We start from the raw sequence: 15,665 nt of genomic DNA on the forward strand, positions 1-15,665 counted from the left end.
GGTTCTTGCGTTTTCAGGTCGGGGATTTGCACCTGCAGTATCGGGTTCTTCCCTTCGGGCTGGCATCTTCCCCTCGGGTATTCACCAAGTGTATGGTGGTGGTGGCGGCGGCCCTGCGCTCGCGGGGTCTACAGGTCTTTCCCTATCTGGACGATTGGCTGATCAAAGCCCCGTCCAGGGAGGGGGTTATCTTAGCGACCCGACAGACTATCAGTCTTTTACAGGACCTGGGGTTCGAAGTGAACTTCCCCAAGTCCCAATTGCGTCCGGCGCAGTCTCGCCAGTTCATTGGAGCCGTGCTGGACACGGTTCGCCTTCGCGCTTTTCTCCCCCCGCCCCGGCGGGAGACTCTGCTTCGGTGGAGTCGTCATTGTCGAGGGCAATCGCAGGTGTCGGCCCAGCTCATGATGGTTTTGCTGGGTCACATGGCGTCGACGGTTCACGTCACGCCGTTCGCTCGCTTGCACCTGAGAATCGCGCAATGGACTCTGGCGTCGCAGTGGCGCCAGGATCGCGATCCGGTGTCTTCCCGGATATCAGTAACTCCTTGTTTACGTCGATCGCTCCGTTGGTGGACCGACTCTTCCACTTTGTCAGGGGGTTTGCTGTTTCGCGTTCCTCCTCACACCAAGGTCTTGACGACGGACTCTTCCGAGTACGCGTGGGGAGCGCACCTGGACGGTCTGAGGACGCAGGGTCTGTGGTCGGTCGAGGACCGTCGGTGCCACATCAATGTGCTGGAGCTTCGCGCCATTTTTCTGGCTGCGCGAGCTTTTGTCCACCTGCTGCACGACCAGGTAGTACTCGTGCGGACGGACAATCAGGTAGCGATGTACTATGTCAACAAACAGGGGGGTACGGGCTCTTGGCCTCTATGCCGAGAGGCTCTCCGTCTTTGGGACTGGGCAATTTCCCAGAATATATTCCTGCGGGCGGTCTACATTCAGGGAGAGCAGAACCAGCTGGCAGACAAACTCAGTCGTCTTCTCCAGCCGCACGAATGGTCTCTGAACTCCCGAGTACTTCGCGAGGTTTTCGACCGCTGGGGAACTCCTCAAGTGGATCTGTTTGCCTCTCCGGAGAATCGCAAGTTACCCCTCTATTGCTCTCGGATCTACACTCCGGATCGTCTCGAAGCGGATGCCTTCCTCCTCGAATGGGAGGGGAGGTTTCTTTATGCGTTTCCGCCGTTCCCTCTGATTTTGAGAACGCTGGTTCATCTCAGATCGACCGGAGCCTCCATGATCCTCATTGCACCTCGGTGGCCAAGGCAGCCCTGGTTCTCCCTACTTCTTCAACTCAGTACCAGGGAACCTCTGCTTCTACCGGTGTTTCCCTCTCTGCTGTCTCAGAGTCGGGGTTCGCTGTTGCATCCCAATCTTCAGTCTTTACATCTGACTGCTTGGTTTCTCTCCCTCTGACTTCGTTTCCGGTCTCTCGGGCCGTGAGGGACGTTTTGGAGGCCTCGCGTAAGGTCTCGACTCGGCTTTGCTATACTCAGAAATGGACCAGGTTTACATCCTGGTGTTCTTTGAATAGTCTGCGACCAGATTCGGTGCCTGTGGCTTCGATTCTGGAATATCTTTTGCATTTGTCTGAGTCTGGCCTGAAAACGACTTCCATTCGGGTGCATCTCAGTGCCATTGCAGCATTCCATCGGCATCTTGAGGGTCGTTCTCTCTCTCTTCATCCTCTGGTGACACGTTTCATGAAGGGGCTAGTGAATATCCATCCTCCTCTGAAACCTCCTCCGGTGGTGTGGGATCTTAATGTGGTCTTGGCTCAGCTTATGAAGCCTCCCTTTGAACCCATCGACAAGTCGCATCTTAAGTTTCTTACTTGGAAAGTAGTCTTTTTGATTGCACTCACATCTGCTCGTCGAATCAGTGAGTTACAGTCCTTGGTTGCGGATCCTCCTTTCACGGTCTTTCATCATGATAAGGTGGTTCTTCGCACCCATCCCAAATTTTTACCTAAGGTTGTGTCTGATTTCCACCTCAATCAGTCTATTGTCCTTCCGGTGTTTTTTCCGAAGCCCCATTCTCATCCTGGTGAGGCGGCGCTTCATACCCTTGACTGTAAGAGGGCGTTGGCCTTTTATCTCCAACGCTCCAAGTCTTATCGGAAGGTTCCTCAATTATTTTTGTCCTTTGATCCTAATCGTTTGGGACACCCGGTTTCAAAGCGCACCTTGTCCAACTGGTTAGCTGCTTGCATTTCTTTTTGCTACGCTCAGGCTGGTCTCCCGCTTGCGGGTCGCGTTACGGGTCATAAAGTCCGGGCGATGGCAGCTTCTGTGGCTTTCCTCCGATCTACACCTATGGAGGACATTTGTAAAGCTGCCACTTGGTCTTCGGTTCATACGTTCACCTCCCACTACTGTCTGGATACTTTGTCCAGAAGCGACGGCCGGTTTGGCCAGTCGGTGTTACGTAATTTGTTTTCATAATTGCCATCCTCCCACCTGCCCTTTTTTGGTTGGCTTGGAGGTCACCCACATGTGAGAATATCATGCCTGCTTGTCCTGGGATAAAGCACAGTTACTTACCGTAACAGGTGTTATCCAGGGACAGCAGGCATATATTCTCACAACCCGCCCGCCTCCCCGGGGATGGTTTTCTTTGCTATGTTATGGAACTGAGGACCACGAGGTGGGGATGCGCCCTCTAGTGGCAAGAAGGCTAGCACATGCGTGGTGCAGTGTGCAAACTTGAAACTTCTAGCAAGTTTGCTTGAAAAGCTGTCCGCGCTGGGGCTCCGTAGATGACGTCACCCACATGTGAGAATATATGCCTGCTGTCCCTGGATAACACCTGTTACGGTAAGTAACTGTGCTTTTCCAGTAACTTTACTCAGATAAACTCTAAGGCCCAGAGGCACCTAAAGCCAGCCGACCCGATGCAAAAAACGGTTCACCGCCTGGTTTTCTGCACAATCACTCATCCCCTGATCTGACCATGCAAATTAGCTGATTAATATTAAAATTCCATGTAAACTAGTAATAATAATAACAAAAAATTTATTTTTATATACCGCCTGACCAGGAATGTTCTAGGTGGTTCACAAGTAAAGCTGAACATGCAGTAAAAAGTACAATTTAAAAGTGGAAATACATCAGATAGTAAAACATAGGAAATGCATAAAATTTTAAAAGACAACAGAATGCATTAAGATACAAATTTATCAAATACCGTATTTTTCACTCCATAAGACACACCTGACCATAAGACGCACCCAAGAATTAGAGGAGGAAAATAAGAAAAAAAAAACATTCTGAACCAAATTTTCCCTGCCAAGCTCTGCACCCTGTCCCCCTCCCTACCAGGCTCTGTACCCTATCCCCCCTCTGGTGGTCTAGTGCTAAGCTGGGACAGGGCAGGCAGGCCTAGTGACAGACAGGCAGGCAGGGCCCCCACCCCCCGACAGGGCCCCCCAACACAAGGCAAGCAGTATCCCCCCTTACCTTAACTCCTCCAGCGGTTCAGCGCTGTAGGACAGGAGCTTTTAGCCTCCTGCCTTCCATCTGGCTTTCTCCCCAGGCAGTGGTAGAGTTGGAGTGGCAAAAAGGCAGGCGTCAGTTTTTCGTTTCCTGCCTTGCCGCTCTGTGAATGGTGGTCCAACGCTGTAGGCAGCATCTTTCAGCCCCTTCTCTCCTGCATTCTGTCCCCGAGCGGCACCAGCAGCGGCAAGCAGGCAGTTGTGAGTTTCTTGCTTCCTGCCTTGTCCCGCGCTGCTCTGTGAATGGCTCTCCCAGTTCTTGCGAGAACTGGGGCAGCCATTCACAGAGTGGCGCGGGACAAGGCAGGAAGCTAAAAACTCGCACCTGCCTGCTTGCCGCTCGGGGGGGAGAAAGCAGGAGAGAAAGGCAGGAGGCTGAAAGCTCCTGCTCTACAGTGCTGGACCGCCATTCACAGAGCTGCAAGGCAGGAAGCAATAAACTCGCATCTGCCTTCTTGCCGCTCAGACTCTGCTGCTGCCTGGGGAGAAAGCCGGATGGAAGGCAGGAGGCTGACCTTCCTAACCTTTTTTTAATGGGCACAGATGCTATGCATATTATACATGCACAATATCTGCCCCATTAGAAAAAAAGAAAAAAAAAATCACCCCATACCAGCGAAAATGGCAGGAGGAATGCCCACTTCCTTCTGCCATGCCGAAACCACCCCCACGAAAGAAAATTGGCAGGAGGGATGCCCATTCCCTCCTGCCATCAAAGACCTACCACTGCAACAGGCACCCCCCAAACATCCCCAACCTCCCCGTTGCCCCCCCTCCCCTGAAAAAAAGGCAGGAAGGATACCCACTTCCTCCTGCCACCGGAGATCCCTTGAAACCCCCTACCTTTTTAGAGATGTTGGAGAGGGAAGGAAGCTCAGTCCGTCCCGCTCATTCAAAATGGGGTGCATTTTTTCTTTAATGGGACAGATATTATTTGTGTGTAACACGCACAGCATCTGTGCCCATAAAAAAAAAAAGAAGGTTTCCTGCCCCAAACATTTAAGTGGCAGGAGGCTTTCCCCTGCTTCTCAGCTGTCCAGGCTTCCCCTGACAGCTCTGTACATGTGTGAGTTGCTCTCACAGTGATCATCGGATGGCAGAGTTGAAGATTATGATGAACATTCACATGAATCATATGCATGCAAACTTTTTAGTGCATCAATAGCTCTTTCTGAATCAGCCAAAAAATTGGATCAGTGCAGACCCACACGGTCTTATCGATCCTTAGTGCATCTAGCCCTAAATTTGTTCTCAAAGAGGGTTTTGTTTTTTTGTCACAACCATATTGGATTTTTAATCTGCTGACTGAAGTCCCTGTCAAGATGATTTTAAAAAGTTTTAAATCTTATTGTTAATTTCTAAAGTATATCAGTGAAAAGACTGCAAAAATTGTTTCTGATAAAAATAGGGGGTATGGGGTATAAGAGACTTACTAATAGGAAGCGTGGCCCTAATACCCATTATCAGTACAATCTCACCGTATTATTACTGTAAGTGTTTAAAGTTTATTTAAAATTTCTTATACCACCTAATCAAACCTTCTAGGCGCTGTACAAAAATGTTAAAACTGTCTATTAACTAAAATACAGTTTAAAAACATACACCACCACTAGGGAAAATACTAACTTTAAAAGACTAAAAAAAATAAATAAATTTACAAACAGAGACAAGAGGGAAAGAAGGTCTAGAACTACAATATGTAAAGAAAAAGAAGAAGTGCACTCATAAGTGTCTAGATTTAAATGTCAGATTCTATAAGCCGCTCGGTGTAGTTATCAGTCAACCGCTAGGCACTGCTTATAGAATCTTGCCTAGTGGCACCTAGGCATCCTTAGGCCTGGTTTCACTTGACTTAATTTACTGGTGCCTAACTAACCACATCTATTCTCTGCCCCTAACCACACATACTTTCAGGTAGGCATTGGAAGGTCCTTAAGAACATAAGAATCACCATATTGAGAGAGACCGAAAGTCCATCAAGCCCAGTATGCTGTTTCCAACAGTGGCCAACCCAGGTCCCAAGTATCTGGCAGAAACTCAAAGAGTAGCAACACTCCAGAGCTAAGACTGTGATGTCATAATGCCTCATTCCACCAATGACTAAAAGCCAACCTCATCAGTGATGTCACAATGGCTTGATTGTCCTATACTTGACTCACATAAGATCATAAGAGTTGCCATACTGAGACAAGACCAAAGGTCCATCAAGCCCTGTATTCTGTTTCCAACAGTGAGCAACCCAGATCCCAAGTACCTGGCAGAAACCCAAAGAGTAGCAACATTCCAGAGCTGGTATTGTGACATCATAATGTCTCATTCCACCAATACCTAAGAGCCAACCTCATCAGTGATGTCACAATGGCTTGATTGTCTTATACTTGACTCACATAAGAATTGCCATACTGAGACAGACCAAAGGTCCATCAAGCCCAGTATCCTGTTTCCAACAGTGACCAATCCAGGTCCCAAGTACCTGGCAGAAACCCAAAGAGTAGCAACATTCCAGAACTGGTATTGTGACATCATAATGTCTCATTCCACCAATGCCTAAGAGCCAACCTCATCAGTGATGTCACAATGGCTTGATTGTCCTATACTTGACTCACATAAGAATTGCCATACTGACAAGATGGTGACTAGAGTGGACGTGTGAGTCCAAGCTCCCGCTCTAGCAGCGATAACTTTACCTTCGGCAGCGTTTTACTTCTTAAAGCTGTTTCTGATGCCTAAGAGAAGGGGACGGCAGAGGAATATCCCCCTACCTCTAGCCGCGACTTCGACTCCACGTCAGGCTGTAATAACATCTTTTACAGTCCCGATGGCGTTGGGCGGATCCGCAGCTGAGCTCCAGGAAGAACTCAGCTTGGACGGCGACGCGTCGCTGAGCCCTCTGGGACCGGACCCTCTTCCTCCTCCGAGTGGGGCAATGGATTTTGGCCTTCATGTGGAGGGAGCTCGGCAATGGCTGAATCAGGAGGAAATGCCGTTGCAGGCTACCCCGGAGAGAAGAACAGAAGGAGGAGGAGCACTGCAGGCAAGCGGTGGTGAGTGTGGGGGAGGTGAAACCCGGGAAGGAGAACGGGAACCGGGGTTACCTCAACTCAAGCCGCTTGTGAAACCAGCAGTGGTTACACTGGATTCACTGTGGGGAGCAATTGAAAACCTTCAAACAGTATGTACTGGATTTATTTCTTTAATGGCTGATGTCTCTACTAAAGTTAACAAATTGGAAACTGTTTGTCATGACCAGATGAAACAAGTGGGAGATATTGAAAAAACTTTAACTGACATTAAATCTTTAAATAACCAGCATGCAAAGAATAAAGTTTTCCTTCTTCGTAAAACTGAAAATTTGGAAAATCAAAATAGGAGTTTAAATTTGAGGATTTTAAATTTTCCTATGTCTAAATTTAAAACTCCCGGGGAACTACAGTGGTGCCTCGCATAACGGACGCCTCGCACAGCGAACGCTGCGCACAACGAACTTTATGTCTTGATTCGTACAACGAACTTCGTTTCACACAACGAAGTCGCCCGAGCTGCATCCTTCCGCGCAGGCACTGCGCTTAACTGCCCTCTCTCCGCCTGGCTCCCTCTTGCCCCCCCCCCCGACTCCCCGACACGATCGGGGCAAGAGGGAGCCCAAGCCCTCTTGCCCCCCCGACTCCCCGACACGATCGGGGCAAGAGGGAGCCCAAGCCCTCTTGCCCCCCCGACTCCCCGACACGATCGGGGCAAGAGGGAGCTCAAGCCCTCTTGCCCCCCCGACTCCCCGACACGATCGGGGCAAGAGGGAGCCCAAGCCCCCTTGCCCCCCCGACACGATCGGGGCAAGAGGGAGCTCAAGCCCTCTTGCCCCCACGACTCCCCGACACGATCGGGGCAAGAGGGAGCCCAAGCCCTCTTGCCCCCCCGACTCCCCGACACGATCGGGCCAGGAGGGAGCCCAAGTCCTCCTGGCCACGGCGACCCCCTAACCCCACCCTGCACTACATTACGGGCAGGAGGGATCCCAGGCCCTCCTGCCCTCGACGCAAACCCCCCCTCCCCCCAACGACCGCCCCCCCCAAGAACCTCCGACCGCCCCCCCAGCCAACCCGCGACCCCCCTGGCCGACCCCCACGACACCCCCAACCCCCTTCCCCGTACCTTTCTGTAGTTGGCCGGACAGACGGGAGCCAAACCCGCCTGTCCGGCAGGCAGCCAACGACGGAATGAGGCCGGATTGGCCCATCCGTCCCAAAGCTCCGCCTACTGGTGGGGCCTAAGGCGCCTGGGCCAATCAGAATAGGCCCGGGAGCCTTAGGTCCCTCCTGGGGGCGGGGCCTGAGGCACATGGGCCCAACCCGACCATGTGCCTCAGGCCCTGCCCCCAGGAGGGACCTAAGGCTCCCGGGCCTATTCTGATTGGCCCAGGCGCCTTAGGCCCCACCAGTAGGCGGAGCTTTGGGACGGATGGGCCAATCCGGCCTCATTCCGTCGTTGGCTGCCTGCCGGACAGGCGGGTTTGGCTCCCGTCTGTCCGGCCAACTACAGAAAGGTACGGGGAAGGGGGTTGGGGGTGTCGTGGGGGTCGGCCAGGGGGGTCGCGGGTCGGCTGGGGGGGCGGTCGGAGGTTCTTGGGGGGGGCGGTCGTTGGGGGGAGGGGGGGTTTGCGTCGAGGGCAGGAGGGCCTGGGATCCCTCCTGCCCGTAATGTAGTGCAGGGTGGGGTTAGGGGGTCGCCGTGGCCAGGAGGACTTGGGCTCCCTCCTGGCCCGATATTGTCGGGGAGTTGGGGAATCGGCGGGGCAAGAGGGCTTGGGCTCCCTCTTGCCCCGATCGTGTCGGGGAGTCGGGGGGGCAAGAGGGCTTGGGCTCCCTCTTGCCCCGATCGTGTCGGGGAGTCGGGGGGCAAGAGGGCTTGGGCTCCCTCTTGCCCCGATCGTGTCGGGGAGTCGGGGGGGGGGGGGCAAGAGGGCGTGGGCTCCCTCTTGCCCCGATCGTGTCGGGGAGTCGGGGGGGCAAGAGGGCTTGGGCTCCCTCTTGCCCCGATCGTGTCGGGGAGTCGGGGGGCAAGAGGGCTTGGGCTCCCTCTTGCCCCGATCGTGTCGGGGAGTCGGGGGGCAAGAGGGCTTGGGCTCCCTCTTGCCCCGATCGTGTCGGGGAGTCGGGGGGGCAAGAGGGCTTGAGCTCCCTCTTGCCCCGATCGTGTCGGGGGTGCCAGGGACCACACGGAGTCACCCACCGTACCACCCGATTCGGGTAAGCGCAGGTATCGGTGGGTGGCTTATTTGCGGGGGGGTGCCTTATTTTACATTTTTTTCTAAAAAGGGGGGGCTGTCTTATTTGATGGCCCTGCCTTATCATCGGGGAAACACGGTAGAAAAAAAAAAAAATGAACAGTTAAGTCCCAGTTTTTGCCGCTGAGACTCTGCCCTCTCTCACTGTAAAATTAGACTCTACTTAGTCTGTCTTTAAATTTAAAAAATGTGTGTTGTTTTAAAAAACAATTATGTTTTTAGATGTATCTAAATAAAAATAATAACCAAAAATTTATCTTTTTTTATGTCATCTTAGCATATTTTATGCTGCAGAACGAATTATTTTTTTTTACATGTATTCTTATGGGAAAACGCGTTTCACATAACGAACGTTTCGCATAACAAACTTGCTCCTGGAACCAATTAAGTTCGTTGTGTGAGGCACCACTGTATTTAAGGATTTCTTGGTTTCTATATTAAAAATTACGGAAATAAATATACCACCTTTGCAGAAGATTTATTATCTAAAAAGGACAATAAAAGAGACTGAGACAACCACTGAACAAGATTCAACAACTTTATTGGAATCGTCTAATCTTGAATTGTCTGGACGAGCTACCTTGATAGTATCCCTAGTATTTCATCAGGACAAAGAAATGATTTTGAAATTGTATTATGGTCTAAAACAGGTTTCTTTTTGGGGAGAAAGAATATATATATACCCGGATGTTTCAAAATGGACTCAGACCAGAAGGAAAGAATTTCTTACATATAGGGAAAAAGTTGTATCATTAGGAGCCTCTTTTCAGTTAAGATTTCCTTGTAAATGTTTTGTTGTATTTCAAAACAATAGATATATCTTTTATGACTCACATCAATTACGTTTCTTCTTAGAAGGAAAAGGAGTTTCTTTTGCACCATAGTGATTTTCGGTATAACTCAAGTCCATTATTATAGCCATTGGTTTTCACTTAATTTCCTTTTAAATTTTTAATATGTGATCTTTCCTGGAATAATTTCTTTCTTTGTCTCCTCCTATATTGAGGACTATGTTTAAAAAAAGTATGGGTTATATTATTGATCCAATAGGAAAATGGACTTTCTCTGTATTACTTTTTTGATTTATTAAGATTATTACTGATAGAATATATTGGATGTATTCATATCGTATGTTGCCTGTTAAGCACAATTGTTTATTTTAAAAATCTAAATAAAGAATTAAAAAAAAAAAAGAATTGCCATACTGAGAAAGACCAAAGGTCCATCAAGCCCAGTATCCTGTTTCCAACAGTGACCAACCCAGGTCCCAAGTACCTGGCAGAAACCCAAAGAGTAGCAACATTCAAGAGCTGAGACTGTGATGTCATAATGCCTCATTCCACCAATGCCTAAGAGCCAACCTCATCAGTGATGTCACAATGGCTCAACTGTCCTATACTGGGCTCATATGAGTTACCAGACTGGGACAGACCGAAGGTCCATCAAGCCATGTATTCTGTTTCCAACAGTGGCCAACCCAGGTCCCAAGTACCTGACAGAAACCCAAAGAGTAGCAACATTCCAGAGCTGAGACTGTGATGTCATAATGCCTCATTCCACCAATGCCTAAGAGCCAACCTCATCAGTGATGTCACAATGGCTCAACTGTCCTATACTGGGCTCATATGAGTTACCAGACTGGGACAGACCGAAGGTCCATCAAGCCCTGTATTCTGTTTCCAACAGTGGCCAACCCAGGTCCCAAGTACCTGACAGAAACCCAAAGAGTAGCAACATTCAAGAGCTGAGACTGTGATGTCATAATGCCTCATTCCACCAATGCCTAAGAGCCAACCTCATCAGTGATGTCACAATGGCTCAACTGTCCTATACTGGGCTCATATGAGTTACCAGACTGGGACAGACCGAAGGTCCATCAAGCCCAGTATCCTGTTTCCAACAGTGGCCAACCCAGGTCCCAAGTACCAGATAGAAACCCAAAGAGTAGCAACATTCCAGAGCTGAGATTATGATGTCATAATGCCTCATTCCACCAATGCCTAAGAGCCAACCTCAGCAGTGATGTCACAATGGATCAATTGTCCTTTCAGATCACATAAGAGCTGCCATACTGGGACAGACTGAAGGTCCATCAAGCCCAGAATCCTATTTCCAACAGTGGCCAATCCAGGTCCCAAGTACCTGGCAGAAACCCAAAGAGTAACAACATTCCAGAGCTGAGATTGTGATGTCATAATGCCTCATTCCACCAATGCCTCAGAGCCAACCTCAGCAGTGATGTCACAATGGATCAATTGTCCTTTCAGATCACATAAGAGCTGCCATACTGGGACAGACTGAAGGTCCATCAAGCCCAGTATCCTGTTTCCAAAAGTGGCCAACCCAGGTCCCAAGTACCAGATAGAAACCCAAAGAGTAGCAACATTCCAGAGCTGAGACTGTGATGTCATAATGCCTCATTCCACCAATGCCTAAGAGCCAACCTCATCAGTGATGTCACAATTACTCAACTATCCTATACTGGGCTCATATGAGTTACCAGACTGGGACAGACCGAAGGTCCATCAAGCCCTGTATTCTGTTTCCAACAGTGGCCAACCCAGGTCCCAAGTACCTGACAGAAACCCAAAGAGTAGCAACATTCCAGAGCTGAGATTGTGATGTCATAATGCCTCATTCCACCAATGCCTAAGAGCCAACCTCATCAGTGATGTCACAATGGCTCAATTGTTCAAATAAGAACATGAGGCGCCATACTGGGACAGACTGAAGGCCCATCAGACCCAGTATCCTGTTTCCAACAGTGGCCAACCCAGGTCCTAAGCACCTAGCTAGATCCCAAGTAGTAAAACAGATTTTCTGCTGCTTATCCTAGGAATTAGCAGTGGATTTCCCCAAGCCTTCTCAAGAATGGCCTATGGCCTTCTCTTTTAGGAAATTAGCCAAGCCTTTTTGGGGGTTTTACCCTAAGCTGATTTTCACCATGTTCTTCAGGCAAGGCATCGTTAAGTTTTCCTTTTGATTGGCTGAAAACTGGCGCAGTCCATTACCGGGGCCGCCAAGAACGTCCTGGATCAGGGTTGCCCTCAACAGACCCTGACGCGGGAAAGAGCCCCCGAAGAGACAAAAGCGCCAAAACGGGAATCGCCCCCTTTCTCCAGGGTGGCGCCTGGCTCCTCCGCCTGACAAGGCGACCGAAAACCAAGTCCAGGGGGGGGGGGGCGGCGGGGGTAGAACTCGCCAGTTATCCGCCCGACTCCCACGAGTCACGCGCTTCGCACTGCCCGCATCCCCCCCCCTTCGCCGCCTCACGCCCCCTTCTTCCGCGCGCATTCTAGAAACTCCCCCCCCCTGCGTGTCACGCGCACTTAAGTACCTCACACCCCTATTCCGCGCGCATTTATAGAAACTCCCCCCCCCACCTCTCCGCGCGCACTTCAGAACCGTCATCCCGTCGCGCGCGTTGGGCTCCCTCACACTCTCCCTGGACCTACCTTCAAACTTGTCTTGGAGGGCGCTGCCAGTAACTCATAGTGGTGGCCCGCGACCGACCGACCGAGCGCCCGCCCCCTTCTGACGCATCTTCCTGTCTGCGGCTGGGCGGGACTCTAGTATCAGTTTCTCTTGCTAGGTTTGCTTGGAGGGGGAAGGGATGCCAGACTGGGGGAGTAGGAAGAAGTTGGGAGGAGAGATGGGGGGGGGATTTGAGGTGAGGTGAGGTAGAGGTTGAGAGAGAGGGGGAAATGCCAGAAAGGGGGGTTATGGGCTTTCTAGAGAGGGAGAGTTCCAGACTGAGGGGGAAGAAGTTGGGTAGGGGTTTGGGAGGAGAGATGGGGGGATTTTGAGGTGAGAGAGAGGGGAAAATGCCAGAAGGGGGGGGTATGGGTTTTCTAGAGAAGGAGAGTTCCAGACTGAGGGGGAAGAAGTTGGGGGGGGGGGGAGTTTCAGTTGAGGTAGGGATTGAGAGAGGGGAAAATGCCAGAATGGGGGGGGTATGGGTTTTTTAGAGAGGGAGAGTGCCAGACTGAGGGGGAAGAAGTTGGGTAGGGATTTGGGAAGAGAGATGGGGGGATTTTGAGGTGAGAGAGAGGGGAAAATGCCAGAAGGGGGGGTATGGGTTTTCTAGAGAAGGAGAGTTCCAGACTGAGGGGGAAGAAGTTGGGGGGGGGGGGGAGTTTCAGTTGAGGTAGGGATTGAGAGAGGGGAAAATGCCAGAATGGGGGGGTATGGGTTTTTTAGAGAGGGAGAGTGCCAGACTGAGGGGGAAGAAGTTGGGTAGGGATTTGGGAAGAGAGATGGGGGGATTTTGAGGTGAGAGAGAGGGGAAAATGCCAGAAGGGGGGGTATGGGTTTTCTAGAGAAGGAGAGTTCCAGACTGAGGGGGAAGAAGTTGGGGGGGGGAGTTTCAGTTGAGGTAGGGATTGAGAGAGGGGAAAATGCCAGAATGGGGGGGGTATGGGTTTTTTAGAGAGGGAGAGTGCCAGACTGAGGGGGAAGAAGTTGGGTAGGGATTTGGGAAGAGAGATGGGGGGATTTTGAGGTGAGAGAGAGGGGAAAATGCCAGAAGGGGGGGTATGGGTTTTCTAGAGAAGGAGAGTTCCAGACTGAGGGGGAAGAAGTTGGGGGGGGGGAGTTTCAGTTGAGGTAGGGATTGAGAGAGGGGAAAATGCCAGAATGGGGGTATGGGTTTTTTAGAGAGGGAGAGTGCCAGACTGAGGGGGAAGAAGTTGGGTAGGGATTTGGGAAGAGAGATGGGGGGATTTTGAGGTGAGAGAGAGGGGAAAATGCCAGAAGGGGGGGTATGGGTTTTCTAGAGAAGGAGAGTTCCAGACTGAGGGGGAAGAAGTTGGGGGGTGGGAGTTTCAGTTGAGGTAGGGATTGAGAGAGGGGAAAATGCCAGAATGGGGGGGTATGGGTTTTTTAGAGAGGGAGAGTACCAGACTGAGGGGCAAGAAGTTGGGTAGGGATTTGGGAGGAGAGATGGGGGAGGGAGTTTGAGATGAGGTAGAAATTGAGAGAGAGGGAGGAAAATGTCAGAAGGGGGTATGGGTTTTCTAGAGGGAGAGTGCCAGACTGAGGGGAAAGAAGGGGGGTAGGGATTTGGGAGGAGAGATGGGGGGAGGGAGTTTGAGATGAGGTAGAAATTGAGAGAGAGAGGGGAAAATGTCAGAAGGGGGGTATGGGTTTTCTAGAGAAGGAGAGTTCCAGACTGAGGGGGAAGAAGTTGGGTAGAGGTTTGGGAGGAGAGATGGGGATTTTGAGGTGAGAGAGAGGGAGAAACGCCAGAAGAGGGGGTAGGGGTTTTCTAGAGAGGGAGAGTTCCAGACTGAGGGGTAAGAAGTTGGGGGGGGGGGGTTTCAGTTGAGTTAGGGATTGAGAGAGGGGAAAATGCCAGAAGGGGGGGGGTATGGGTTTTCTAGAGAGGGAGAGTGCCAGACTGAGGGGGAAGAAGTTGGGTAAGGGTTTGGGAGGAGATATATGGGGGAGGGGGAGTTTGACGTGAGGTAGGGGTTTGAGAGAGGGAGAAATGACAGAAGGGGGGTATGGTTTTTGCCAGAGAGGGAGAGTTGCAAACTGAGGGAAAGAGGTTTGGTAGGAGTTTCAGAGAGGGAGAGTTAGGGAATAAGGTATGGTAGAGCAGTGTTTCTTGACTGTCCTGAAGTACCCACTTGCCAATCAGGTATAAAGGCAGTTACACACAGAACTTGTCTTAAAAACCCCCTCAAATTCCTATTTTATAATTAACACTGTTGCAAATTTTTTTTTTCCATGGGTATTATTTTGGCAACATTTGGTAGGCCAGTGAAGTTATCTGAATGTGTGAAGAATGTTCTTCCCTTCTTTTTTTTTTTTAGTCAAGGTTTGTTTATTAGTTTTTTATAAAATACAGAACAAGGAAGGAACAAACACATGAAGTGAATAGCATTAGATATGCTTATCGTTAAACAATTAGCTTTCTAAGTGGTTCAGCATAGTGAGCGCAATAAAACAATTAATAATAATATCAATCATCCAAACAAATTGTATATAACAAAATTGGATGTCCATCCATGTGTGTGCAAGCATGAGAACAGTGGAAAAGAATGTAATGACAAGGGGTGGAGGGAAGGAGGAGGAGTAAGAAGTGAAAAACAGGAAAGTATGTGTGGATGGTGTGAATGGTGGAAGCAAGTAGCTGTCCTATTGGTGAGAAGTGGTATGTAAATAGGACCTTAATAAGGACCATTTCAGCTGAAATTTCAGAGAATTGTTAGAAGTTTTGGCCAAATAGGCTTCAGTTCGGTACGTAAGACATACTAGGTTCCACCATTGAGAGCAAGAGGCTTGAGACAAGTCCTTCCAGCATGTAAGAAGGACTTTCAAGGCTAGGGATAGCAACAAGTCAAATAGAAAAGCATCTGAGTCAGAGATTAGGGTGGAAACAGAAAAGGATTTCAAAAGTAACATTTGATATGTCAGAGGGATATTTATGTGGAAGATGGAACAGACAGTATCCCAGAGGGTGGACCAAAATGAGGAAATAGTTGGACAGGAGAAGAGAAGATGCTTGAGAGAGCCCACCTCTGAGTGGCAAGTCCAACATTGGTTAGAATAAGCGGGGTTAATCTTATGGGATTTGAGTGGAGTCCAGGGCGCTCTATGAAGTAGGAAGACCATATGTTGAAGATTCGAGGCTGAACGAGATGTGTGAAAAGTGGAAAAATAGATGTGAGACCAAGCTTCTTCGGATATGGGGGTACCCAGGTCATTCTCCCATGAGGATTGTAATTGAGTTAGGGGGACAGGTAGGAGCGATTTAAGTAATTTGTAAAAATGTGAGGCAGAGTGACCTAGGGATAGAAATTGGTGTGAGAGAGTAAATAGGGAAGGAGCAGTAGTGTGTAAGATCGGATATAGACCTGATTTTTTGAGTGAGGATCGAAGT

The 15,665-nt window shown here is 49.9% G+C and overlaps 2 protein-coding genes across 5 annotated transcripts in view; one reads left to right on the forward strand and one right to left on the reverse strand.

Annotated features, from left to right (window-relative positions):
- The window catches only part of PRRG1 (proline rich and Gla domain 1), a 44,832-nt gene extending 32,476 nt beyond the window's left edge, over window positions 1–12,356 (reverse strand). The window contains exon 1 of one of the 4 annotated variants that reach the window (XM_033949561.1): window positions 11,791–12,064. The gene's annotated coding sequence lies outside the window, so the exon portion shown is untranslated. Of the gene's footprint in view, window positions 1–11,705; window positions 12,067–12,234 lie in introns of those variants that run through there. The other 3 variants (XM_033949563.1, XM_033949564.1, XM_033949562.1) reach the window with 3 other exon arrangements.
- A 1,999-nt stretch (window positions 12,357–14,355) lies between these two features.
- Window positions 14,356–15,665, forward strand: part of CFAP47 (cilia and flagella associated protein 47) — a 1,062,207-nt gene continuing 1,060,897 nt past the window's right edge. Inside the window, exon 1 of the mRNA XM_033947561.1 lies at window positions 14,356–14,420. Within this exon, the coding sequence (XP_033803452.1) occupies window positions 14,370–14,420 (51 nt within the window). The 5' untranslated portion in view covers window positions 14,356–14,369. The remainder of the gene's footprint in view (window positions 14,421–15,665) is intronic.

This window comes from Geotrypetes seraphini, chromosome 6 (assembly GCF_902459505.1).
Source record: "Geotrypetes seraphini chromosome 6, aGeoSer1.1, whole genome shotgun sequence".
Classification (NCBI taxonomy): Eukaryota; Metazoa; Chordata; class Amphibia; order Gymnophiona; family Dermophiidae; genus Geotrypetes; species Geotrypetes seraphini.